Below are 27,701 nucleotides of genomic sequence, written 5' to 3' on the forward strand. Positions count from 1 at the left end.
GGGTTTGGGCATCTGCACCCTGATGGCCACACTGATGTTAAGTGAAGCCATTGGCAGGTTTTAGATGGAACTGATATGAGTAAGAGTTGCAATGCTGAGAGGCTTTGTGGCTGTTCAGTTTTCAGAAATTGCTTGCTTGCTGGGAAATACAGCGAAGCGTTTTGCTTGTACACCTCCTCCATAAGATGTAAAGGAAACATTGGCAAGAATTGAACTGTGCACTCTTTACACTTTTTGAAAGAAATTTCTTTTTCTTTTCTATTCTTTCTGTTAGCAAATCGGAAGTGATTGCCTAGTAGCAAAACTCCAGGTGTCAGGTTTCCTACTGAAATGAGAGCAAAAGGCCTCATATGAAAACAATCTGTGTGTGTTGAGACTGAGGTAATGGAAGCAGAGCAGCAGCAGGCTTTGGCGCAAGATTTACTGTTACTTTTAACCGTTTTTGTTTTGTTTTAATGTTATTTTTTTCCAAAGCCGTAGTCTGGAAGAATGAATGTTTGGGTTTCTTTTGGAAGAAGAGAATGAGAGAAGTTGTAAAATAGCAGGAGCTGATGGCCCAGGATTTTCCATTCCTCTATAGGTACTAAAGTTTTTTTCAGTAAGGGAGGGAGGCCTCCAGGAAGTGGGAGTGGGCTTAGCTTCAGAGGAGAGCAGGGGGTGGTGGAAGGGAGGGTGCAGATTAAAATAATAAACATATCCTAGGGATGGATTGCCACACTGTTGCCAGAGCTAGTGGGGGGATCTAAAGGACAAGATCCCCGTGAAGGTTGGGAAGGTTATATATCTTGTGAGATTTTGCTTGGGAGTTTTACTGAAACAAAGTGAATAACGGTTTTTTCCTGGTGTTCTCTCCCCCCCCCTCCTATTGGAAAGCAGAGCAGCATCCCCTAGGCTAGTCAGGCAGACGGAAATGGAGTGAAACTGGCTTGCTTATTTCCATAGCAACACAAGTCTGCTGGTCACCAGGACAGCGTGTGTGAGAGAGAGAACAGGAGAAAAGAGGTAGCCTGTTTTCCAGCATTTGGTGATGCCTTTTTTCCTTCAGACGGAAGTGCAATTTGTCCTACTTTAACTTTTTTCACAAGTTGGCTGTTGTTTTCCAGCACAATTTTTTTTTTATTTTTAGCCAAAATCGTTTGTAAATGAATGGAGAAACACTGGCAGAGTATTTTCCTTTCTTTCTTTTATGTGCCATGAGGATATAGCGTCGTTTGCGGAGTGTAATTGAGACCAAACGTTGAGCTTGGGGCCCAGGAGAGAAAATATTTTGGGCCTGCAGGTCATTAGTGAGGTGAGCAAAAGGGAATCCTGGGCGGTCTAGTGAGACGAGGAAAACATGCCAGCCTCATGGAACCTGGTTAATAGAACAAGTAGAATTAAGCTTACTTACTCTGAACTATCCAGCCTGAAAACAATTGGGCACAGTGGGGCAGCAGAATGATGTTGCGGCCTAAGCTGCCACTGATCAGGATTTTCCAAAGAACTTTGAAGAGGTATAGTTGGGAAAGTACATGTATGCACACCTTTTAAAGGCAACAGACCTGTTGATTTGAAAACCTTCGCTAGGAAGATGTAGGTGCCAAAGGGAGAGTGAAGAATGATTGGCCTGAACTTCAGCTTATGGGAATTACTGACAACATTTGAAAAGGTATGAAGAAGACGAGTTTAAACTCTTTACTTTTCTTTAAGAAGAAGAAAATTCTCACTATTCTTTTTTTTCTGGGAGAATACCCAGTGCCTCATAGGTTGTTGTTGTTTTTTAAAAAAAGTATTCTGCATTGGCATTTTTTCTTGTACTGCCTGTAGCATTAATTCAAACTCCTCCATGTGCTTTCTTAATAAGTAACAGAACTATCCAGCAGTGCCCAGTTATGAGAATAAGGGGCCTTTTCATGGAGTGATGCAATTGAACACTTGCCATTCAACAGAAAGCATTTCATAACTTCTTGCTGAAAGAAATGAGGTTAGCTTTTTCTTTTCGTTTTAAGTTTGCAAGTAGTTCAGTGGCTCCATCAAATGTGAACAGTGTTTTTCTCACCTTTCTTTTCCCTCTTTTACTCCCTTCAGATTGTATCAAGCAGCCTAATAAGAGTAATGCTGGGGAAATGTGGTACTTTGGTCATGCATTGGTTATATTTCTTAAAATGTTTCCTTTTCTCCTAAGTACTAGAGATGTGTTTGGTATCTGAAAAAATGCATTGATGCAGCAAATTCTAAACCTTGACTTTGCTTCTTTCAATTAGAATGGCACATCAAAAGTTGACATATAGCAAAAGGAGTGAAACAAATTTTCTAACCTGCATCTTTTCCAGGCTTGAAATTAATACTTAGAGGATCACTAATGTACACATGCTGTGCAATAGTACTACTATAATGCTGGTTGACACCACTGGGTTTTGCTCAGTGGAAGGGATAAGTTTCAAGGTAAGAGGCGTGCAAATATATTAAATGCTGCTCTTTGGGTATCATTACGGTTGTTGGCATTAGAAAGAGATGTTTTGAGTGGCATTCGGAAACATATTAGAAAGTATGTGGTTCTGATTGTTTGTTTGTTTGGTTAAACACCCTTAGCATAACATGTCTTAATTAATTGCTGTGTTTCACTTGATTTGAGAGCTGGTAATTATTACCAATAGCTGGACCTTGTGTTGTAATTGCAGCTATTAACTGTAAAAGTTCAGATCAGATACTGAAGGTTAGCAAGCTGTAGTGGCAACTTTAATGTGCCAGTTTTCGATTCATTTAGTGATGTGTTTAGAAAGCAGCTCCTGTGGGGGCAGTTCTGTCTGCTTCTTTCAAAGGAGATCTGCTGCTTGCAAGTTTCAGTTTCCAGCTGCTAATGCCCACCCCCAAATCTCCCATTGCATTTTTACTCTAATAGTAAGAAGTTCAGCACCAAGAAAATTGATGTCACAGATTTCGAACAAGGGAGAAAGTTGTAAATCATTATAAAAGATGCAAATCAGTGTTACTATTGTATTCATGTAAGGATAACTTATTTTGTAAAAATACATTACTTGTTGCTTGCTTATATGGGGGATTGCTTATATATATTTGATGTTGCTGCAGCAGAATCCTGTCTGTTTTAGTTGGCTCTAGTAGTCAGAAATTTGAATGTGAGCTTTTAATTGGATTCCTACACATTTTCCTAATGACAAAGCAGTTATCATGTTGGTTGATTGTTGGGAACACAAGTTACTTGGCTGTCTAGGACAGTAGTTTCCAACACACACCCTGCCGGACCACTTGAAAAATGCTGAGGGTCTTGATGGACTTAATGAGTTTTCTACTTGTTGTAGCAATTGTAGGGCACTCTATTTTTTTAAATGTATTTTCGATGTTTCTTTTATTTCTTACATATTGCATTGTATTACAATTTGAATTCCAAAGAGCTCAAATTGTAATACCAGAAAATACAAAATCCTGTCCATTATTTCTGCTTCCTCAACTTCCCTGGGATACCAGGAAGCACATTGGTATTTAGTCAGCAGGAGAGTATGCCTAGGTAGTGGGGAATTATGTCCAGTTTCGTGGGCCTTCACTTTATTCTAGATCAGGGATGGGGAACATGTGGCCCTCCAGATGATGAACTACAACTCCCATCACCACTTACTAGTGTCCATTCTGGCTAGGGTTGATGGGTGTTGTAGCCCAACAACAGCCAGAGGACCATAGGTTCCCTATTGGTTTTCTAGAGGTTGACCAGGATTTTGACAGAGGTGAGACCATGTTAGTAAGGAACTCCCTAAGGCCTAAATGGGCAGCCTCTGAGGGCAGACCAGTACAACCCCAGATAAGACTGAGGCACTCTGAGTGGGTGGTTCCTTAAGAGTCTAGACCAGATGGATGAGAGCTTGCCTGGTCTTGATGGGGTTACACTCCCTCCAAAGGAGAAGGTACACAGCTTGGGATACCTTCTGGAGCCATTGCTGTTACTTGAGGATCAGGTGGCCTCAATGGTATGGAGTGCCTTCCATGAGCTTTGGTTGGTGACCCTTTAATTATTCTGAGCACCTGGGGGGCTGGTGTGTGTGTGTGTGTGTGTACACATGTGCACGCATGCATGCACGTGTGAAGGTCATGTCTCCACTTAGAGCATGAGTGTGATTTGTTTTTGTCTGCCTTCTTTTTTCTCCTGGCACTTATATGGGTCTGTTGGCTCATAGCAGTTAAAAAACTAAAATGGGAAAAATTAGAAAGTAATTCTATAGTTCTGGCTTGTTGTCAGAGTCATTTTTTGGGGTTGCCAAGGCTCATGTATGTGTATGTATATGTTCTAGAGACTTCAGAAATAAACATTCCCACACTCCAAAATGCTGCTATTAAAAGGATGAAAATTGACCAGGTGTTAGCTATTGGAGACCCTTTGCTCAACAAGAGTGTCTGTCAGTGTTTCTCAACCAGTGTGCCTCCAGATGTTTTGGGACTACAACTCCCATCATTCCTGACCACTGGTCTTGCTAGCTAGGGATGATGGGAGTTGTAGTCCCAAAACATCTGGAGGCACACTGGTTGAGAAACACTGGTCTATGTCTCAAGCTGCATGTTACTATTCTGGAGGTGATGCAGACTGTATTGGGATGTTCCTGATAAGGTTTTGGGTATTATTTAATGACCTTGCTTAAATGGGAGCATAGAAGATTCTCTTTTTAAAAAACCCACCAGATATGATATTAAAACAAGGTGACCTCTTAAGTAATGTCATTATGCTTTTAAAAAAACAAGCATAACCAATGGCCCCAACAGTTACACTTTGGTTTACCTATACTTTATTCACAATTGATATCATTCTAGGCAGTGTTATCTTTTAGTGACAGTTTTAACAGGATTTAATAGCTTTGTTTACATGCATGTCTACAAGCTGCTTGAGTACAATAGTAGTTATATGCAAGGGTTTGCATGCAAAGCTTTCTTTTTTCTGTGTGGTTCTTCCTTTCTAAATTTACATTCATTTATCTACAGTTATAAAGGTAAAGGTAAAGGGACCCCTGACCATTAGGTCCAGTCGTGACCGATTCTGGGGTTGTGGCGCTCATCTCGTGTTATTGGCCGAGGGAGCCGGCATACAGCTTCCAGGTCAGGTGGCCAGCATGACAAAGCCACTTCTGGAGAACCAGAGCAGCACATGGAAATGCCGTTAACCTTCCCGCTGTAGTGGTACCTATTTATCTACTTGCACTTTGACGTGCTTTTGAACTGCTAGGTTGGCAGGAGCTGGGACCGAGCAATGGGAGCTCACCCCGTCGCAGGGATTCAAACCGCCAACCTTCTGATTGGCAAGCCTTAGGCTCTGTGGTTTAACCCACAGCGCCACCCGCGTCCCTTTTATCTACAGTTATAGGTGTCTGTAAATAAAGACAAAGTTACACTTGTGTTCTGAAAACTTGGAAACTGGACCTGTATTGTTTGTAATTTTCTGTGGTAGGTCCCCCTCCCTCCACCATTTGATGCAGAAGAACAGATATTTAACATGCTGCTTGCCCTGCTATGCTGGAAGCAGGAGAAATAGGAGCTGATTTATTGTAGGAAGGGATACCTAAAGTGTTGGATTCAAAATGCTGCAAGCAGCTTTGTCTGCCCTATAGAGCCAAGGGTGCTTAATCAATGACAGCAAGTCCCTCTTAGCAGTGACCAAACTGAGATGCTCCTGATTACATCTGTATGGAAGGAAGCAGTCTCACTTGGTTGTGCTTGTTGTGCGTGGATTGAGGCTTCGGCTTCCCCTGAGAGATCATGCCACAGGTTTTACATTTTCACTTGCAAACAAAGCAATCAGCAGCTAAAATACTTTGGGTATTTTGCCTCGGAAAAGGTTTGCTGTCAAAGGGATTTGCTTCATGTTAATTTCAGACAGACTGAACCCTAACCACAGCTTCAAGTAGTTTCCTTGGGTGCAGCTGGGGTTTTGCCTACTTGTATGTATAGGTTTGTAGCTATCTTGATGTTTTTATATGTGTGGTGATTAGATGCCTTCTCTTTTTTTTGGCTGGTGCACATTGGTAACCTGTAAGGAGGAAAAAAAGTTTGAGTTTGAAAACTTTTATCAGGAGTCTGAAATTAAAAGAGAACAAAATTAAAAGACTGGCAGGTCAGCAACACATCTGTACCAGTCTGGAGACGAGATAATTGGGAAATGAACATATGGGGGAAAATTTTGTGGTCTTTAATTTCATGAAACTTAAATTTCAAGCATTGGATGCCTTGCCTGCCTTGCTGCCTGTTAGAATGTAGCAGCATTGACTATTTTGTGTCTTTATTTGTATGTGTCTGTGCAATTGTACATGTCTGAGGAGACTTGCACATATCAGAGGGTAGATGGACCTGTATGGAGTGCACACAGGGTGTGAAGGTTGTTGAAAAATGTAGGAGGGTAGGGTGCTCTTGTGCTCAGGTCCTGCTGTGAGAACTGGATGTTGGACTAGATGGGCCATTGACCTGATCCAACAGAGCTCTCCTTATTTTCCTATGAAAGGATTCTCCCTAAAGATTAGGGTGTGAGCCGTATTGTATTGGTAGCCCGCTCAGCTTTGTGAAAGCGGTGGCGATTTATTTATGTGTTTACCTATGTTAAAATATCCTAAGCACTATGCTCAGAAAAACACATGCCAGCAAAAAGTCTCGCAGTCTACACAACCGGGTACAAAATGAAGGCAATGGTGGTGAAAGCAAATGAAGGTGAATGAAACAGGTGGGGTAGTTTACACAGGGAGCTGCCCTATACCGAGTCAGACTGTTGGTCTACTGGAGCTCAGTATTGTCTACACTGACAGGCAGAAGCTCTTTAGGATTTCAGGCAGAGGACATTCCCAGCCCTACCTGGAGATGCTGAGGATTGAAGCTGGGATCTTCTGCATGCAAAGCAGATGCTTTACCACTGAGCCATGGCTCTTCACCTTGACATGTTCACCCTTTGCAGCATTTACCTGTTCAACAATCTGTTTGAGTTTGTTTTCCTCAGGTACATTCAGGAAAAAAAGGTAGCCTGTTTCTGAGAGTTCTGGTCCTTGTCATATTGCGATCTAGGAATGCTAGTTCCTAGCACCAAGCATGATTGAGAGTTCCCTGGAAATTCAGTCGCTGTCTCCTCCTGCCAAAACAAACAACTTCAGGAGTAAGAGAGGGTTTTAGATCAGAATGAGGGCAGGGGGAAAGCAACTAACGAAAACATTTGCAAGAAACAATCAAATAACTGACCCAGAGAGAAAAGATGACTTGCCAAACAAATGACAAGTCTGGCTGGGTGGTCTCTAGTCACATAGTTCATGGCAGTCAAAAGGAGTTTCATCAAGAGTAAAGGTTAGTGTTAAAGAATTTATGTGCCTGCACCATACAGTAGCCAGCTTTATAGTCCAGACTTTCAGAGGGAATGAGGATTCAAATGAGAACTTCACTGATAGTAAAGAGTTAACATAAAAGAACTTTTGCACGTGAATTTACAGAACAAACTGGTTGGCCTGAATTTTGCCTGTGGGCGAACAAAACATTGTTTAACTTTCTGAGATGGTGAAATGACATTCAGTTCATAATACATTTGAGTGGGCAGGTGTATAGTCTAAATTAGGCAGTGTTTTTTGTTTTTGACATCTCTAGTTTGTTTGCTTTTTAGTGCCCACCAAAGGGTTCTATATTAGTTTAATTACATTTCTGCCTGTATATCTTGTGACTGGGGAACAGCCAGCCCATGGACCCAATCTGGCCCAAGCCATGCCCATTGGCCTGCCACTAGCCACAATTAATTTACTGGCAATGGCAATTTTGATATTGGCATTGGCAGTGCTAACACAACACTGCAGGGCCATGGGACACTTTTGCCAGTGGTACACCTGCCTCTGGCCAACTGCTTTATCCACAAGAATGATGGTGCACCACACTTCCTGCTTCCAGCCTCCCAGGAATTCTTGTCATAGTGTTCTCCTTTTGCTCTTCACCTTGACAACATTTGGCCCCATTGACAATCCTGCTGGTCCAATAGGGAGAAAGTGAAGAGGAGGAGATGAAAGGGAAGATAGAGCAATAGATGGATTGAGTGAAACAAAAGAAAAAGGGAAGACAGAGATTCTACATGCCTATGTTAATGTTGTGTGACTGACTGTGTACGTATGCAAGTGTGGATTGGCCCCATACACTTTGGTTTTAGCATTCCCCACCACTAGCATGTGGCCCCAAAGAGTTGGCCAAGAGACAGTGCCAACCCTCAGACCACAAAACACGCCCTACCTCTACCATAGTTTGGGGTGTGTGTGGGTGTGTATAAGCTGCATATACCGTATCCTTTCCTGACCAAACGGTCAGGGCTGCACAAGTGCACAGGCATAATCTTCGCAAGCTTTCATTTAAAATTTGGAACTTTTTTCAAGGAGGAAAAAAATGAAACTTCTTAAATGATGATTCAGCAGTGATGTAGAGCCTTTCCCCTCATTGCTGTTTTTAGGATCAAGCTTTTTGTATTATTCTGTTAGATACTAATATAGTGGTGCTAACCATGTAAAAAATGCTGCAGCAAATTTCACAACATTACAGTAGGTTTTTCTTAAATTTAGTCCACTGCATTTGAGTTCAGAGACAGTACATGTATAAACAGAATCTACCCCAGATAACCAACCAATGGAGAAGCAATATTACATCATAATTGTGTAAATGGAGAGAGACCGTTGGCAAGGGGTGATGAAAGGAAGTGCAACTTGGAAGAATGAAAAACCCTATGTGATTTCATTTCCACTGTGGAATGTTTTAAAAATTCAGCAGTGAGGAGTGCTTGCTTCTGCTATCTCAGTTTTAAAGGGTCAAATTGGTGGGGACAAGGTGATTAACATTTGTCAGCTGCACTTATATTACTGATACCTGAGGAGTCAATCTACAAGTCTGAATATATGTGAAGAAATCACTCTCAAATATCACAAGATGTTAAGCAGATGAAAGGGGTTGAAAAGGAAATAAATACAAAGAAGCTACATATGGTTATGAAGAAAACACAGAAACCACTTCAAGAGTGTTCTATTAAACGTCACATAGTTCACTCGCGTCACATAGTTCACTCGCAGGCCCCTCTAGTCATTGTAAGAACGCACAGAGACCACGCAGGTTAGCCCCACTCACCACCTCTATGCTTCCTCTGAAAGAGTCCCACACTCCTACAGATGTACCGGTATGTGTCGAGAGCCCTGTAAACAAGGAAGTACTTGCTGAGTGTCTAAAACATTTCTCCCTCTGAAGAAACAAACAATTCCAAGTTTTATTTCACTAACTTTGTTGAAGCGTCAAATGTGTCCCTGAGATTTCATATTTTCATCCATACATCTGTTTTCTTTTCCCAGTGGGGATAATTATGCATTCCACAATACCCTAAATGAACAGGAGCAGTCAATGAATTCTTAAATGCCTGTCGTATGAATAACGGCCATTTTTAGATGCCGTGCTACCCTCATGGGCACCTGTGTAAAAGCTCACTCGGGAGAGAATGGAACATGCTGAAATGAATATGAAAGAATCAGCTCTTTATGGCATTCCAGGCTTGTTGAATTTGATTCTCTCAAAAGGAAAATCATGTTTGTAGCACCACAAGGTTCCTGTAATAATCTTCACTGATTAATCCCATGGAGATAAACTGTATGCCCCATGGCTTTCCCCCCTGTGTTTAAACATTCTTGCCCAGATGTTAGTAAGCAGTCGTGTTGGTGTTCATTTCACAGTGCTTTTTGCTTTACTTCTGAAAAATAGAAGCTCCTCTTTTCTTTATTTCTTGGAGTTTTTGTGTGTTCTATTTTACTGAAATTTTTATAATTTGTTTTATGTTGTACCCCACCCTGGTACTGGCACCAATGAAGGGCAGGCTATACATCTTCTTAGTTCATTAATAAATAATATATTCCAGGGAATTGCACACACACACATATTTGTATGCATGTGTTTATATAGAATATAATATATGACATGTAAAAGCTGAGAAGGCACATTAACTTGTGGCAAATTTAAAATGCTTTGGGGAAAGAACCACTAGACGTCTTTGTGTTCTGCCTCCAGCCTGCCAATTGGACATCCCTGTCTAGATTTCTATTTTTTTTAAAAAACATAATTTTTATTGATTTTACAAATTACAAAAGCCGGTACATACATGAACACCTTTTCCACCTTCTTTCCACCCCCCTCCATGGGTCCTCCCCTGCCACAGAAGTATCCCACGCAGGTGAACAGTCAGAGATGGTCCATTTTATGACTGGATTTCTGTCCTCCTCCCCCTCCCCTGCCCCCAAAGCCCCCCCTGCCACCAGAGAGCTCCAGGAAACCAGGGCAGTACGCAGGAAGTCATCCATCCAACCATCTATTCTCATACCAAAAAAGAATGAAAAAAGAAAAAAGAAAAAGAGAAAGAAGAAAAAAGGACAAAAAAGAAAAAACGAAACAAAACAAAAATAATCTTTTTTCCATTCATAATTGATAAACCATATTTTGTGGGCTTCCCCAACCTCCCCCCTTCCCCGGTTTTCATCCCTTTTTTAACCTCTTCAACAGTTTCTTATTCTATGAAATAATTACCTTTATACCTCATACTACTTTTAAATTGGCTATTATCATTTTCACCTAATATCCAAATCACTGAAAAATCAAACTCCCATTTTTTCTTCCCGTGCCTAATATTTACCCCCTCTATAAGCCTCCATATTTTCACCTTTTTCAAAATCAATTCACTTTTAAAACTATAACTATTCCCAATCTAACCTTTCAACCCCGATTTCCGGCTCCAACCCCCCAATCCAGCAGGTTCCATAGTCAGCAGTCCAGTTTTAATCCTATTAATCCATCCTAATAATCACCACTTCGCTTTCCCTTCACCCCACCCCCTTTTTACAGCCTTTTGCCATCCAGGCCTCCATACAGCACCCCTGAGTTTCTTCTCTTCTCTGCTTATTTTTTTCCTCTTCCCTGTGGGCATTCTGGAGTTCCAGTAAATCCAATCGTGCCCCCCTCAAAGGAGGGGCACTCCATCTGACTTTTTGTAGAGTAAAATCATCATTTTTTTCGTGGTGCGCTTCATTTTGTATTATATTATCACAGTCCTCATCTTCATCTTTTCCTTCCAAATCACAGTCCCCATCATTGTCAAAATCCTCTTCTTCAGTTTCAATAGCTTCATCCTCTAAGAAGTCATATTCTGCCATCACCATCTGAAACTGTTGCTGTAACTCTTGCTGTTGTGTCTCCTCTTGACATAGTTCTATTCTTACTTCCCACATTAAGGTCAAAACAGTTCGCTGGAACTCAGGCGAGTACCTTTTTGTTGACATAGTTCAATCCTGTCAAGGTCAAAACTTGTCACATGGGGTGGAAAATGGTCACAGTTTATTTTCTCGACTCCATTTTAACAAGCTGGCTGCATTCTCCAAGTCTTATAAGAAATAAAGTTCAAACTCACATTTCAAAAGCATATAAACCAAAAAAAATTCCAAAAAGTCCAGAAATAAAAATAAAAATAAGATTCGACTTATAGATCCTGATCAGCTCACTGGGTTGTCTGGGCTGCCGGCTCCCGAGGAAAAGAAAGGTCCTTCTTAATCTTAACCTCTTTCTGCAGGGTATTCACAACCAGTTTTTCTCCCCTTTTACCCTGCATCTAGGGGAGATTCTCTTTGATGCCTTTGAGGGAACCTTTTAAATTGAAATCTTCTATTTACGGCTTCGGGTTTCTATTTACTGTCTCTTAAATTGCCGTGGGGGGGGGGCTTCCTCTTTTCCCCCCTCTCTCCCAAGTCCAAATTATTTTATAATCCAAATCGTGAGATTACTTACACTCTTATTTCCAATCGTTTTATTTTCAGAAGAATCCAGCGCTCTCCGCCTTCGGCTTGAAGCTTCTCTCCGTCCTGTCTAGATTTCTAGACTTGCTTATAAATATAAAGTCTATAGTAGAGATGGGGAAACTTGTGGCCCACCACGTATGGTTGGACTACAACTCTTATCATTCCTAACCATGGCTGATGGAAGTTGTAGTCCAACAACATACAAAGGGGCATAGGTTCCCCTTCCTTGCTACAAGGCATAACACATTGACATAACGTCATGTTGCTCCTTGCATTCGGCAACTTCTGAAATGTAAGTTTATGAGTCTTGGAATCTTCTGAAGACTTGTTTCAAGAATCATTATCATCATTTCAAAGAAAGACCAATGTGATTTCAAAAACAAGCAACATATAACGACATATAACAAAACACTTGCTCTCAACAGGGAGATCATTCCAAAATGTAGGCAGCAGCACAGAAAGCCCTTCACTCTACAGCTATAAAATTCTATCATCATTAGTTATTCAATTCAATATGGACTCTACTTAGCACTTTATACTCTTGACCATGATTAGTTGGCTTAATGCTTTGGATACTGGATGTGTTATTTCAACCCTTCTCAGTTGCTTATTCCATATGGGAATGAGCTTAGCTATCTGGCTTTAGTTTACTGGTGATGCAGGGGTGGGGGAGTTGTAGGGGAGAAATTGCTTTCTTCTTGGGACTCTTCAAGTGCTCCGAAAAGCAACCTACACTGTGCAAGAAATGGTTGCCATCTGGATCTGTCTTAAATGGCTTGTGTTAACATGAAGCAAGTAATTTATTTTGAAATCTTTAGTATTCCTTGAGGTAAATGTTGACAGCGATACTGGCATAATTATGTACTTCATTGTGTATAGGGAAATTGTAATGCATGCTAGGGAGATTGGCTGCAGTTGTCAGAATGCGGCCTTATGATACTCATCTGAACAGTTCGTTCTTGAAGTAGCATATTTCTTCTATTCCTTTCCATTTTTTTCAAGAGCATATACTGTTAGGCTAAACAGAGATCTCTTTCATTAATATCTGAATAGTAGCATTAAAAAAAATATTCCAATGTGGTAACCTTGGTTTTTGATAAGGAGATAGGGGAATTCTGAATAGTTCATTATCTCTTTCTGAGTACAGGATTAACACAAGTGGGCTTTCTTTCCTTTCTTTTTTGTTTTCTTTTCCTAGGACATCCAGGCTGAAATTGATGCCCACAATGACATCTTTAAAAGCATCGATGGAAACAGGCAGAAGATGGTAAAAGCCTTGGGAAACACTGATGAGGCTGCACTGCTCCAGCACCGCATTGATGACATGAACCAGCGCTGGAATGACCTGAAAGCAAAGTCTGCCAGTATCAGGTAAAATATGATTTGAAAGTTACATCTGAATCAGGGCTGCTTTCTGTGACGCCTTTTTGTACATGTAGGGACACAGCTTAAGAATGCACCAATTTCATGTTAGCGCCATCCTATCATGCGCCAGCATGTCCAAATAAACAAGAGCCCTACTGGATCAGGTCAAGGGCCATCTTGTCCAATATTCTCCTCTCACAGTGGCCAACCAGATGCCCATGGGAAGCCCACAACCATGGTCTTCACCTGTGATTCCTAGCACCTGATATTCAGAAGCATTTTGGTTCACAACAGTGGAGGCAGAATATAGCTATTAGCTATTATATGTCATTGATTGCCTCATCCTTGATGAAATTGTGTAATTCTCTTTTAAAGCCTTCCAAATTGGTGGTCATCTCTACCTCTTGTGGGTGCAAATTCCACACCTTAACTGTGCATTGTCTGAAGAAGTACTTTCATTTGTGCACCCTTAATCTTCCAATATTCAGCTTCATTGGACGTCCCCTAGTGCTGTGAGAAAGGGAGGAAAACTTTTTCTCTGTATGTTTTCTGCATACCATGCATCTCTTATCATGTCACTTCTTACTTGTCTCTTCTCTAAACTAAAAAACAACAACCCTCAGGCAGATGCCAATGCCCAGGGGAACCAGCAGGTGCTGTTTACACCTTCTGGAGAACTTGAATGTGTGGGTGAGGAAATCCTTGCTGCCTGGCAGGGAATAGTGTGCTAGCCATATCTTTTTATTCCCTTGCCAGTGGCCCAGATGTAGCATTGCTATGTTGAGGACATGGGATTGGGGATAAAAAGCCTGGTCCCTTACTAACTGTGTGACCACATAACATTGTGTCTGAGCTGCTCACCATCGTGCCCTGCCAGTTTGTAAATTGGAACACTCCCTAAACCTGTTCTTGGGATTTCCCCAATTATCCAAAGCAGATTTAAGGGACATGGCAAGAGGGGAGAGAGAGAGAGAGGAAAGCCTCATTCTGTACACACAGCAACTTGGTTGAATCCCACCTTAGATTACTTCACATCAAAATTCCATCCAGTTTTACGTTTTCAGGAAGCTTGGGAGGTCAGTGTCTGTCAGCTTGCACTGCCAATAGTTGGAACAAGTACCCTTAATGTCTTGACTCTTATAAGCGTCCCTCACAAATCATCAAGAAAGAGATGAGAAGACATTTATGTTAATACTTTAATCAACAGCTGCAGTGTTCCAGCAGTAACAATTGAGCAGCATGGTATTTCTTGGGGATTAATGATCATTTGGGGGAAATTAATGGCCCAAGCTGCCCTCAAGTCATTTACTTCAGACAGTCATTAATTCCAGGGTCAGAGTCTGAGGATGAGTAGTGGTTGTTATTATGAATGGTGTGTAACAATCATACTTAAAACAGTTTTACAATTAATTTAATTTGTGTATATACATGGAGCATGATGTTCAGATGACATATATCAGCTGTAAGGGAGAAATCTAGAGGTATTACTACTGAGGTGCATAATCAGAGGGGGTTAACTGCAAACACTAAATAATCAAATACAATATACCAGTAATCATTTACTCTGTTGTAATAATCAGATCTAGTTAGTTTCAGAACTTGTTGGATGTAACTACCTCCTGCAATGTAACTGCTTGTTTCTGTAGTATGTGGTCTGCAATGTGGGGGTTGAACTATACCACCATTCATCCAAGGATCACAGGGCGGTCTACAATATAAAAACACAAAATGCATAACATATAAACAAACCAAGCAATAACCCCACAATCCATCCCAGGTTGAAGTGAACACAGTGCTCATATAATACATTATAATAATACATATAATAAAACAGTGCTTGTCTTTCAATCCAGTTTACCAAATTAACAACAACAAAAATAATATATCAGTGGTGTCTTTTGGTGGCTATGCAATATTTAATATGATTCTTTAAAATTTTTGTACTATCTGTTTTGTGGTGAGTTGTTAGAATTGATTTGGTTTTTTGTTTCTTCCCTTTTGTTTTGTTATGAAGATATTTTAATGTTGGTTCTTCCGTTCTCTTCTTCTGAATAGCAGTTTACCCTGCCTATGCCCCTCTCAACCTGTCTTTTCTTTTCTTTTCTTTTCTTTTCTTTATTTTTCTTTTCTTTTTGTGATACGTTTCCCCCTCATTCAGAACTCTCATAGGTTCTGAATAGGAGTTGCTACTAAATATAGCATAGGCCCATAGCAAATTGCACACAGATGGAGATTACTGTTCTGATTTTTGTTCCTTTTTGGTGACAGTTCAGGCTGCCACTCCATGTTTGATAAAATTAAATTTCTGGTCATGTACAGCTTCTTCAGTCCTGATTGAAAAGGAGCCACTGAGTTGTAATTTCACCCTCCATGGCATGCTAGCAGAAGGCTTCATGAGCCACTTAAACCCTCAGCACAGAGCTGAAGTGGACTCAAATAAGAGTGTTGCATTTTGCACAGGATTGAAGTTCATTCTTGGCAGTTTTCTCCCCTTTCTGCTGAACACTAAAAGTGCTGTAGATTTAAAAGGCAGAACTAGCCACAGATAAGTGTTGCTAGACAGGTTCCAGAAGAGTGCTGAAAAATATATTTCCAAGGATCAAGAATGCTTTCCCAGTAAGAGGCATTGAGCCGACAGTTCTTATATTGCAAATATCTGTGGCAGCTGGCTAAAGCTGGTCTCTGAGGCTCAGAGAACAAGTTGCATCTCTTTCATCTGCAGACTCTCTGCTATTTGCCTATTCAAGCAGAGCTGCAATTTAGGGCTGATTTGGACACTACTTCTAAGCAGGGGACTGTTGGTGTGAGAATAACTTGCTTTTGAATCCCTGTTAAATCATAGATTAAGGTGGGTAGGGACAGAAAGCTTTCACATGTGGCTAAATGTGTCTGGCTAAAGGGGTGCTCTGGTAACTCTTGTAGGAAAATTGGAATGTACTTTATTTGAGTCTGGGGATATGATTCTTACTGCAGTATTTGGCTTGCCATCAGAATAAAAACAACAAAAGGAACAGGTGCATCCCTTTCCAAACAAAGAAAAAAAAACTATTACTAGCTTTTGTTCTCCTTTTGAAGAAAGTTCAAATAAATCCAAACCTTGCATTTTGTCACTCTTGGCAGGGGAATTGACAACTTATTTTTAACCATTTTTGCTGAGTTAAAGTTATTGTTACAAACTTAGCCATGTCACTGTCACCCCTCCTAGGACCTGTTGCACCAATGGTGCACAAAGGAACTGATTTATAGGTTTTTATCAGTGTCCAGGTATTTCTGATTTGCCAGAACACTGTGGGAAGCAGGTATGCTGTGCCAGCTCATGCAAGGGACTCTTCCTGATTTGGGGAGATTTCCCCCTCTAATCACAAACCCCCATTCCAAGGGACACACTGTTGAGAAAGTTTCCCCAATCCATTGGGGCATAAGAGGCTGCAGTGGAGAATAACCTTCTACTGGATCCAGTCTAGTGTCATGAATGATTTTTTTCTTCCCTGTGTCTTTTTTACAAGGCAGAAATCTGCTGAATACAAGTTGTTGTTGTTGTTGTTGAAATACTTTGTCATCCTGCTATATTGTTGTTGGCATCTGTACGTCTTGGAAGACAATAGAGGAATGTGCCTTTTGGGGCAAAGTCATACGGTTGGAGAGTTGCAGCACCTACTGTGGCTGTAGAGAGCAATGTGGGAGAGACATATTTTGTTGCAGCTGGGGCAGATGAAGGCATCCAGCTTTGCTTCTGCAAGTGGTCATTCCTTCTCTGGTCACTGTTGTGGATACACAATCAGATTCTCTGAATCCAGGCACTGCGGTCGTCTGGAAGGGATTCCTACTTGGTGGGGCTGATGTTGCCAGTCTTCATGCCTCGTATGCAGACATATTTGCAATGCAGAGTTGGTCTGCCAATGGGCCTAGCACTTGAAGCCAGCTCCTTGTAGAGCACACCCTTGGAGATCCTGCTGTCTTCCACTCTGTGTACATGACCAAGCCAGTGTAGACACCATTGAGACAGGAGTGTGAGTGTACTGGGAATGTGAGTTTGGGGAAGTACAGCTTTGTTTGAGACTTTCTCCTGCCAAAAGCATTCCTGATGCAATGCATGTGGAAGGCATCGAGGTGTCACTCCTGGCAGTTGTATGTTGCTCATGACTCACTTCCATAAAGCAGCGTGCTCAACCTTCATCTTGACCTGGGACATTAGTATCACATTCTCCTTCACCTTTTAAGAGAGGCAAACCATTGCTGTAGCCGCTTGTTCAGCTCAGCATCGATGGCAAGGTTGCTGGTTATGGTGGAACTCAGGTAGGCAAAATCATCTACTCCCTCAAGTGTATGGTCAGCAATGCTGATGTGTAGACTGCTGGCAATGCCCTGACTCAGGATATTGGTCTTCATCAGGCTAATGGTAAGGCAGATCTCCTTGCAGGCTTAAGCAAAACAGTTGATGACGCTCTGTAGAGTTTCCTCAGACTGCACTGTCAAGGCTGCGTCATCTGCAAGCAACATCTCTAAGATAACGACCCACCACACTTTTGTCTTGGCGTAGAGACATGCCAGGTTGAACAGACCCCTGTCACTCCTTAAATATTATTATTAAAAAGTCCAGCTATGTAGACCATGTGTATGACTAGGTTTGGTTCTGCAGCACTAAGACCCATAAGTAAAATAGCATATATAGATATATTGCTAAATGTATGTCAATGTCTAGGGAGTACAACTTCCCAAATGGCACATTCTGGACAGCTTCTTCACATGTTCAGAACAAAATTCCTGAAAAGTACTAATTAGTTATGTTTTTTAAGGTTAAACTGTTCTAGAAGAAGTGGTACTCCTTCTGTGAGCCAAACCTAATAAGAGTCTGGCTATTGTGGAGAAAACAGGTTGACAAGGTTCTCTCTCTCAGCATAAATTCAGTTAATTTATTTATCATCCTATACAGATGGTTCTGCTTCTGTGGTTGTGCTAAGTAATAGCGGAGTTATGAAACATTGCTTGGTGGGGAAAGGGGGAATTGCTCCAGACAGACTTGGATTCTAAAAGAAGTTGACAGAAGAAAATTAAGTCATCTCTTCTTCATCCCCACCCCCTCAATGTACCCTCCCATGCCTATTCCACATTGTTCAGGAGGACTATCTGACCCTCTGAAGGGCCAACACAGCAAATCCAAAAATAAGGTAGCTGTAGGGAGGAAGGAGGGGATCTGAAACTTTCCTTCCTTAAGTTAAATTATCTTAGGATCCACAGCTTTATATTTTCTTCTGTAATTGCTTTAAGTGATATTTTACCTTGGCAACCTATGGTACTGTTCTTAAGAGAGTGAGAGTGTGTGGGCCACGCATACTCTCCTTTAATCAGTGCTGCTTAAACATGCCAGCAATAGAGAAAGGTAGGCACAATACAAAAGTGCAATCTTCTTTTCTTTGGCGATCACTTGTAGCCGAGCAAGATTGTCTTCCATAAACACAGTTTTAACAATGGGTCCATAATTGACTGTGGAGGCCAATTCTGGATTCACACGTCCTTCCACAGTGGGGACATTGGCTTCCAGGCGGGAGTTGATCACGGTGTGGATTTGCCAAGCATGCCTTCCACTTAGCATGTTTCTCCCTTGTGTCCTGAGATCGAGTTTCTTCAAAGCCCATGACACCTTTGGTAAAGGCTGTTCTCCAACTGGAGCGCTCGCAGGCCAGTGTTTCCCAGTTGTCAGTGTTTATAATACATTTTTTAAAGATTTGCCTTTAGACAGTCTTTAAATGTCTTTTGTTGACCACCAGCTTTCCATTTTTAAGTTTGCAATAGAGTATTTGCTTTGGAAGACAATCATCAGGCATCCGCACAACATGACCAGTCCAATGAAGTTGATGTTGAAGAATCATTGCTTCAACACTGGTGATCTTTGCTTCTTCCAGTACTGTACACTGATATTAGTTCATCTGTCTTCCCAAGTGATGTGTAAAAATTTTTGGAAACACCGTTGGTGGAATCTTTTGAGGAGTTGGAGATGGTGTTTATAAGTGGTCCATGTTTCACAAGCATATAGTAAGGTTGGTAGTACAATAGCTTTGTAAACAAGCATTTTGGTTTCCCTGCGAATGTCCCAGTCCTCAAACACTCTGCACTTCAATCGGAAGAAAGCTGCACTCGCAGAACTCAGGCGATGCTGGATTTTGGCATCAATGTTGGCCCTTGTGGAAAGGTGCAATATTTGTACACACATGTGATATTCAAGTGCGCCAACTTCCCCCCACAATTGAGGGGGCTGGAAATGTGCATGAGTGATGCAGGCAGCATGATTAAGCTGAGCATGTTGCATGGTGCACGTGCACAACTGTTGTAGTTTCTGGAGGGTAGCCCCCTGTTTGAATTTTTTGGGGGCCCTTGGCCCCCCTGCCCCCCTAAGATGGTGCCTATGGCAATATTTATGTATATATGCAGCTGTACATGTAGAAGTATGTAACCTTGGTAGCTTTTGGGAGTTACTATCTCTCAGCCTCAAGACTTGTAGAAGGATAAATAGATGACATAATTATTATAAAATACATCGCAGCTAGAAAATATGACAAAATTTAGAAAGTCTGGACAAAAGGCCACTGTGTAGTTTGGAAGCACAGTGTGGGAGCATAACTCATTTCAATTCAGGTCAGAAAAGCTCTCAGACAAATTCAGGAAAGATTTTGTTAGTTCTCATATGGACTCCTGCCAAATGGATGTTTGTTTTTCAATTTGATAGCATTGTGTTTTACTGATCTTTATTGATGTTGGTTTTATTATTACAAAGTTGCCATCAACTTCAACAAATATCCATCTATTTTTAAGGCAAGTAGTTCAAAGCTTTAGAAACAGTGACAGCACTTCAGTCCTCAATTATTTTGAACAAAGAAGCCTTCTGGTGTGTATGTTCACAATCAGTACAGCTACATCTGGCCCTAATTTTAGAACCGTTTTGAATAAAAGTAGAAAATAAGGATGGGAGGGTCTGGAACCACAATTCCAATAAGCATTCAAATGTGTTTATACTTTTTATGTTTAACAAGTGTTTGAAACCTAAACTGGGATTAGGAGGAACTTGTATAACATTTTTCCTCATTCAGAAACATATGCTTGCTTGCTTAGAAACACATGTTCTGCTAGATTTACCAATTTCCTATCTAATCCTATCATGGATTACTTTCCAGTTTGTATGTTTTATGTACCCTTTCTGAATTAAACAAAAAGAAGAGAGAGAGAGAAAGTCCAAGAGATGTGGCTTGCCAAAGGCCACTATGCTCGTGTATAAGAGCACATTTCACATCAAGTTGATAACACAGTAAAATAAATAAAATAGTAGCTAGTATTGTAAGCCCATCCTTTGGGTCCAGGAAATTTCCCAAGACAGATTCCAAATGGACTGGTACGGTGAGTGATCCAATTACAGTGGTACCTTGGTTTACAAACTTAATCCGTTCCAGAAATCTGTCCTTAAACCAAGGTGTGCTTTCCCATAGCAGCGGGGGACTCAATTTACAAATGGAACACACTCAACAGGAAGCAAAACATGTTCTTATTCCAAGGCAAAGTTCACAAACCAAAACACCTACTTCCTGGTTTGCAGCGTTCTTAATCCAAGTTGTTCATGAACTAAGCTGTTCTTAAACCAAGGTACCCCTGTACTCCCCTGGAGAATAAATAGCTTCTCAGTCAGGAACTGCCAAATCAGAGAAAAGCTAGCAACTTAGTTATTATAATTATTTAATACAGATATAGATATACCACTTAATTATTAAATTAAAATGACAAAATTAAATAAAAACCATAGAAAGAAGAAGAGCAATAAAAAATTTCATAAAATCAAACGCTACCGTAAGATGCCTGCTGAAATAAGAAAGGCTGTATCAGGTGCAAGTATTGGTAGTTCTTTTTTTCTAATCTCAGTCGGGATGAGATTCCTCACTGAATGCACAGTTTGTAGTAGATACAAGACATGTAGCTGAGCAATGGAGACCACCAGTACATGCTTGTTTTTCGCTTATACTCCACTGCCCCCCCCAAAAAAACTCTCAAGGCATTATATACTGCTCATTCCACATCATCCCTGTGTGGTGAGTTATCGACTCAAAGATACTGACTAGCTGAAGGTCACCCAGTGATCCTCAGGATGGAGTGAGGATTGGAACCCAGACCTCCTTAGACTGACACGCTAGTCACTGCACCACACTGGCAGTGAAAACTGGGTTCAAAAGTCAAAAGAACAAGCTAGGGGATTACTAAACAAATGAGGTATAGAATAAATGCAAATGGTTTTGATGTACAGCAAACCTTTTAAGAACTAAAATATCCGCCCAATGAAGTTAAACAACAGATCAACAGAGCCAGACTGATACCCAGAGAGAACTTGCTGCAAGACAGACCCCAAAAAAGAAAATAACACCACTAGTAATCACATACAGCTCCCAAGTTAAAACAGTTCAACGCATCATCAGAGATCTACAACCTCTCCTAGACAATGACAATTCTCTTTCGCAAGCCCTGGGAGGAAGACCTTTCATTGCCTACAGACAGCCACCGAATCTTAAACAACAACTCACCCACAATAATACAACCACCAGACTTAACATGGACACTGGTACTAGAGCCTGCAATAAACCCAGATGCCAACTTTGCTGCTACATACACCCGGATAACACATTACTGGCCCCAACAACATCAAACATACCATCTCAGGACTAACATCGTGTATGCCATCAAATGCCAATAGTGCCCTTCAGCTCTCTATATTGGACAAACAGGCCAAATCCTACACCAAAGGATAAATGGACATAAATCTGACATCAGGAACCATAAGACAGAGAAACCAGTAGGAGAACACTTCAATCTTCCAGGACATTCTATACAAGATCTAAAAGTAGCTGTCTTATTACAAAAGAATTTCAGAAATAGACTGGAAAGAGAAGTTGCGGAATTGCAACTTATTACCAAACTTAAAACCATGGAGAGACCTGGTCTGAATAGAGACATTGGATTATTACGTCATTATACACGATAAAGCTATTTTTAGCCATCTCACCCCTTGCTTTTTCCTGTAAGACCAATTGCAGTCGCTAACAGTCATCAACAGGTTTACCACACCTATCAGCCATCACCCATTCCCACCACCTTTCTGAGTAATACCCCTCCCCACCCTCTCACTATATATAAGGGTCTTCATGTTTCAGTGACTTCTGTTTCAGTGTATCTGAAGAAGTGTGCATGCACATGAAAGCTCATACCCATGACAAACTTAGTTGGTCTCTAAGGTGCTACTGGAAAGAATTTTTTTTATTTTGTTTCAACTACGGCAGACCAACACGGCTACCTACCTGTAACTAGATGTAAGGCCATAGAGAGGGAGATGTGTGTTCAGAACTCTTTGAAAGAAATAGTGAATGAGATAAGGGATGACTAATCACTGGAATCAGTGAAGAAAGAATGCAGTATTTTTTTGAGGGAGAGATTTAATCTTTTTCTTTTTTCCTTTTTCTTTAAAAAGGCTGGTCTTCTACTACAAGAATTGCATATTGAGCTAGCAGAAAATTAAACTGTGAACTATTAGTTCCATCCTATAGCTCAGCTGGCATGCTGTTTATCAGTGTAAGGCAATTATATGGTCTCAAGATTCGTCAAGATCATTGAATGGACAGAATTAACGTGGAGATCTGTCCTACTTTACCACCATTCTAGAAAACACAGATAAGCTATTAAGAATCTAAAATGCATTAGGTGCACTGATAGGATGATAGAGTGTAAGTGACAGGAGAAGATTACAACCATTTCCTTGTGAGTATTGGGACACTCTCTGCCTGCCATAGGTTAAAGTAGACAAGGGACTCAGAAAAATAAAAGGTTCTGACATTATCAAGAGTAGTTACACTAATGGTATGTCATATTAACTGAATTACAGCACAATGCTGCAGCAGTTCATTGATTCAGCAAAATGCAGTAAGTAATCTGTACCAGCAATGCTCAGCTAGTTAACATTATCTCCTTAGCGCCCCTGTCATTCTGGGTATGAACCTGTCATAGACAGGTCTTATGGAAATCTGGACTTTTGCCCCTAAGAAGTCTAATAGGGTTTTACATGTAGTTATTTTAAACTGGTGTGTTTGAGGACTACAGCTTGGTACACTGCACTTGGTGCTAAAACTGAAGCATAATATTCTGGAACATTTACCAGATTGCATAATTTGTAGTTTTAAAATAGAGAATGGGGATTTTCCTTTCAAAATGTATTTTTAGTAATGTTTTCCAGTGACCAATAAAATTAAACTGGCCTGGTTCCCACCCAAAACACACAGAGGCTCTTTCTTTATTCCAGCATGTAATGGTACAGGCTCAGAGCTCAGGAGTTCAGAAGTCCAGGAATAGGGCAAGAAGTCCAGAACTAAACAGGAACACACACACAGCTTTATGGGGGTCCATAGACCCAAAGAACACAGTACAACAATAGCATACATCAACAGTTATTATGGTGTGAGGTTGGCTTTGCTAGCCAACAGAGGAACTTTAGCCAAACAGAAGCAACGAAGATGTCCCCCGAAGTTTCCCTACTCCTCTGCCAAGCTTTTCAAAACCAAGTGTGGCATCCTCACTCATGAGACTCTGTCACCTTGTGGGACCAGGTCATACCTGGATCTAGGTGACAGCACTGCAACCTCCTGCCTGGGCTCCTGTTCAGGCTCCTGCTTAGCTTCCCGCCTCAGCTGATCCAAGCCTGTCCCAGCCTCCACTGACATTATCTGCTGCACAAGAAGGTCAGAGGGGAGAGCCAGCATCCCTGCTCCCCCTTCTAAAGAAACCTCTCCTCCGACCCAGGTTGCCAGAATTTAGTCCTCCCCTCTGTTTCTTCTCCCTTCCCCTCCATCAGAGCCTTCCAATCCAAGCCTGATCCCCACAGTGCTGTGGGGCTCATGACATAAACTGAACTTCAGACTGGAAGTGCATAAATGGTCTTTCTTCCATAGTCTTGTCAAACAACCCCACACAATAACCCTTTATTAGTCATTTTAATAAAGAGTTTGTTAATGCCTCTCTTCACAGGGAGTTGTAAGTTATAGGTGTCTTCTGGGTTATGCTGCGTGTGATAAGAAAGGTTACTATATTTTGGTTTAATTATCTTGTTTAGCACAACCTCTAATCCATTTAGTATATGCCAGTTTCTCAGCAAGCATTTCCCCCCCATATCCTATCTCTCAGTTCCTGAACTGTGAAATTCCCCATCTTCTGGTGTCTTGAAATCTTCTTGTGTGCTGCAGCTAGCAACAACGCAGTGATTTGTTTGTATAATATAATTTGCATGTCACTGTATATTGACAGTATCACAAGCAGGGAGTTCATTCTAATCCTAATTTGCACACTGTCTGAGACAAAATGAAGATGTCCCTTCATCCCATTTAGATACTCATTTGGTATCATTATGTATGATTTAGGTACCATTTGAGTACTTTACAACATCTGCGGGCCGCACATTTCAGACTAGATTCCTTTTCTTGTATAAAGCCATTTTGAAATAGTTATATCCAATAGATTGTTTGAACAGTTATTTGGATTGCATTAAGGAAAATATCCTATAATATTTTAATGTAGCCTAAAGGTTAAAATGTTTGCTTTGTTTCACTGCAGGGCCCACTTAGAGGCAAGTGCAGAGAAGTGGAATAAGTTGCTGTCATCACTGGAAGAGCTTATCAAATGGCTGAACCTGAAAGATGAAGAGATCAAGAAGCAGATGCCTATTGGTGGGGATGTTCCAGCATTACAGTTACAGCATGACCACTGCAAAGTGAGTGGCTTATCTTTTTACTGGCCATTTAACACTTTTTTAAATGCACAGCTCATTTGCAGTGCCTTTGTAAAACTAAACATTAAGTGTGGGAAAAGAACTATCTGTGCCTGCCATTTGGTCTTCTGCATAGCTGACTACTAACAACTGGGCAAGGCGTAGCTAACACTGGTACAAAACCAACAGTTTACCTTGTGCTCAATTATGAATGGGGAATAATTTCGTCTGCCAATAGTCCAGCCAGGCACACAGAGACACAATAGTCTCTTTTACTTACATACATCTGTCTGCATCCATACTTGCACTGGATCATCTTAGTCAAAGTTACAAAAACTTCCCCAAACCAAGGGTGGCAAGGGTTGGGCAAAACAGTGTTTTCCCCTAGTGGTTCCTGGAGGGCACTCAAGGCTTTGGATGGCACCTCCTTCTGACTCTGGCAGGCAGGATCTCCTCTTCAGGTGACCTCCGGGGGAAGCGTCCTTGTCCCCTCCTGCAGGGGACCTTTTAGCTCCCCTGCAGCGTCCATCAACATTAGCAGGGCACCACAGTTCCATTGGATTGCCACACCGATGAAGCTGCAAACACTGTGTACGCGTAGAACTGTGGCTAACAATAACTGACTGCAGTGCACACACTTGAACACAGATAAAAACAGACTGAGAGAATAATCCAGGAAATCCCACTGGAAGGTCCTGGCTGCCACTCCACATGTACAGTGCTGGTCAAAGCTTCTAACATACAGCTTGAACCAAGCAACACCTTATTAAACATAGGAAAGCAGGCTTTCATTCAGTGTGTGTGTGTGTGTGTGTGTGTGTGTGTGTGTGTGTGTGTGTGTGTGTTTGAGCTTGATAGAGAGTTGTGAATTTTTAGGATTTAAGATGTTGGTATTCATGCTAACAAAGGTTTTAAAATGCAATAGTATGAAATAAAATGTTTTAAATTAAAAGGCAAACATTGATCTTTGTCTACCATGATAGTTTCTGACCTGTGCATTGTCCAGAAAGCAGATTTGATGGGAGAGCAAACCTTTTCAGTGATACTGTTCTAACCTTTGGGGTGGCTTCTACAAGGAGCCCCCCCAAGCCCCCTTTCTTACTATCATTTAAGTGCCAGGCAAAAAGGTTTGCTTTCCTAGGCTTTTAAGAACCACAAATGTGGTTGACTTATTTCAGATTGTTGTGTTACTTTGCATGCTCTAATGTTTTATGGTTGTATTGTTGCTATTATTTTCTTACTTCTTTGTTAGCCACTGTGGGAACAAATTTAAGCAGGTAAATAGTGTTCTGGAGTTTTGACTGAATAGGATAAAGGTGGGATTCTTAAAGAAAATTTTACAATGTTGGCTTATCCAGGTTAATTCTTGTTTCTCTATATAAAGGAAATTCTTGAAAATCAATATAAAAACATTAAAAAAGGAGAGCAAGAAAAGAATCTAGTCTGTTGATGCAATCTACCAGGAAGACATTGCCTTGGGTAAACTTCATAAAAGCGAATGGGAGCTGTGTAGGAGCATGTCGATTGCTGTTTCTATGATTATTATTGACTGACATTGTTAAATGATTCTCTGCATCATCAGTCATCTGTGTTCCCTCTAGTTAATACACCTGTCTATACAAAGGAAGGTTGTAAAGAAAACAAAAACACCACCATCTGAGTAAATAACAATTTCCCAGAATTTCACAGTAAAAGCAAATTGCTGCAGCCTTACACAGTTTTGTACGGAGAGGACCAGGACCATGTGCTGGTTCTGCTCAATACCAGAAAAGTGTTAATTTTTGTGTGTGGGCTTCATGGAAGGGCTGTTTTTCTTTCTTGGTCAGCTCTTGGTCTAGGGAGGAATGTGATAATATAGGCAATAGCTTACAAGTTTAAAAGGTTGCTAAGATCAAATGAGGGAAACTTAAAAGTTATCGTGGGGAAATAATCTGTTCAAAGAGTTTTCCTCTTATCTGCTTATTCTTTTTATAAACTTCCTTTTTGTGAAATACTTTAAACAAATAGCTGTATAGAGTTGAGATTTGAATCGTACGATATTCTTCAAGAAATATGTAGCACTTTATTAAGCAGAAATCCACCAACTACTTATTTTATGAGAGAGCGAAAGAAATTGGTAATCAATATAATTAAAAAATGTGCATGCAGGATTATTTTTTATTGGTGATCCATCCATTGCACTGTTGCTTTTTTGATTTAGTAATTTTTAAATTAGGTGGTTTTTTTTTGGTAAGTTGGCTATTTTGCAAGGTTAACTAACCTGTGGCTCTTCAGATGTTCTTATTCCTTCCATTATCCCTAACCATTATGTCAACTGGAGTCCAGCATCATCTAAGGACCACAGACAAGTCACCTCTGCTTCTGTGCGTTGTGTTGCTTTTGTCATGGCCATAATGGTTTGTGCAACAAGTGTTAACATTCAAATAGCAACTCTTCCTATCTTTATCACTAAAATGAGAAGATTTGTTTATTTGCTTAGAATGCTACTGCTGTGGAAATGTTCACTGTCCAACCAAGTATTATTAATGCAGGTGGAAAATGAATCAATCCAACAAATTCTTAGAAAAACAAATACTCTCTTCTGTTTACGGTCATACTGTGCAATGAGAGAGATAAAAGGAACAGGGAGGCAAAAAAGAGGGGGATAATCAGAACAGTTACAGAGCCACATAATACTTGTCTGTCACCAGAACACTATTTCAGCCCTGTTGTGAGTTTCTAATATGGGACTTCCTGCAATATTGCATGATCACGTAGCC

General features: G+C 40.8%; 1 protein-coding gene across 10 annotated transcripts in view; it reads left to right on the top strand.

The window, feature by feature from the left end:
• UTRN (utrophin) overlaps positions 1–27,701 on the top strand; it is a 334,111-nt gene that overhangs the window by 206,476 nt on the left and 99,934 nt on the right. For all 10 annotated transcript variants that reach the window (XR_009557350.1, XM_035108828.2, XM_035108822.2 and 7 more), the window contains exons 53-54: positions 12,994–13,166; positions 24,789–24,945. Coding sequence is in view for 9 of the 10 variants with exons in the window: in XM_035108828.2 (XP_034964719.2) it covers positions 12,994–13,166; positions 24,789–24,945 (330 nt within the window). In the remaining variant the exon portion in view is untranslated. The remainder of the gene's footprint in view (positions 1–12,993; positions 13,167–24,788; positions 24,946–27,701) is intronic.

Source organism: Zootoca vivipara, chromosome 3 (assembly GCF_963506605.1).
Source record: "Zootoca vivipara chromosome 3, rZooViv1.1, whole genome shotgun sequence".
In the NCBI taxonomy this organism is placed as follows: domain Eukaryota; kingdom Metazoa; phylum Chordata; class Lepidosauria; order Squamata; family Lacertidae; genus Zootoca; species Zootoca vivipara.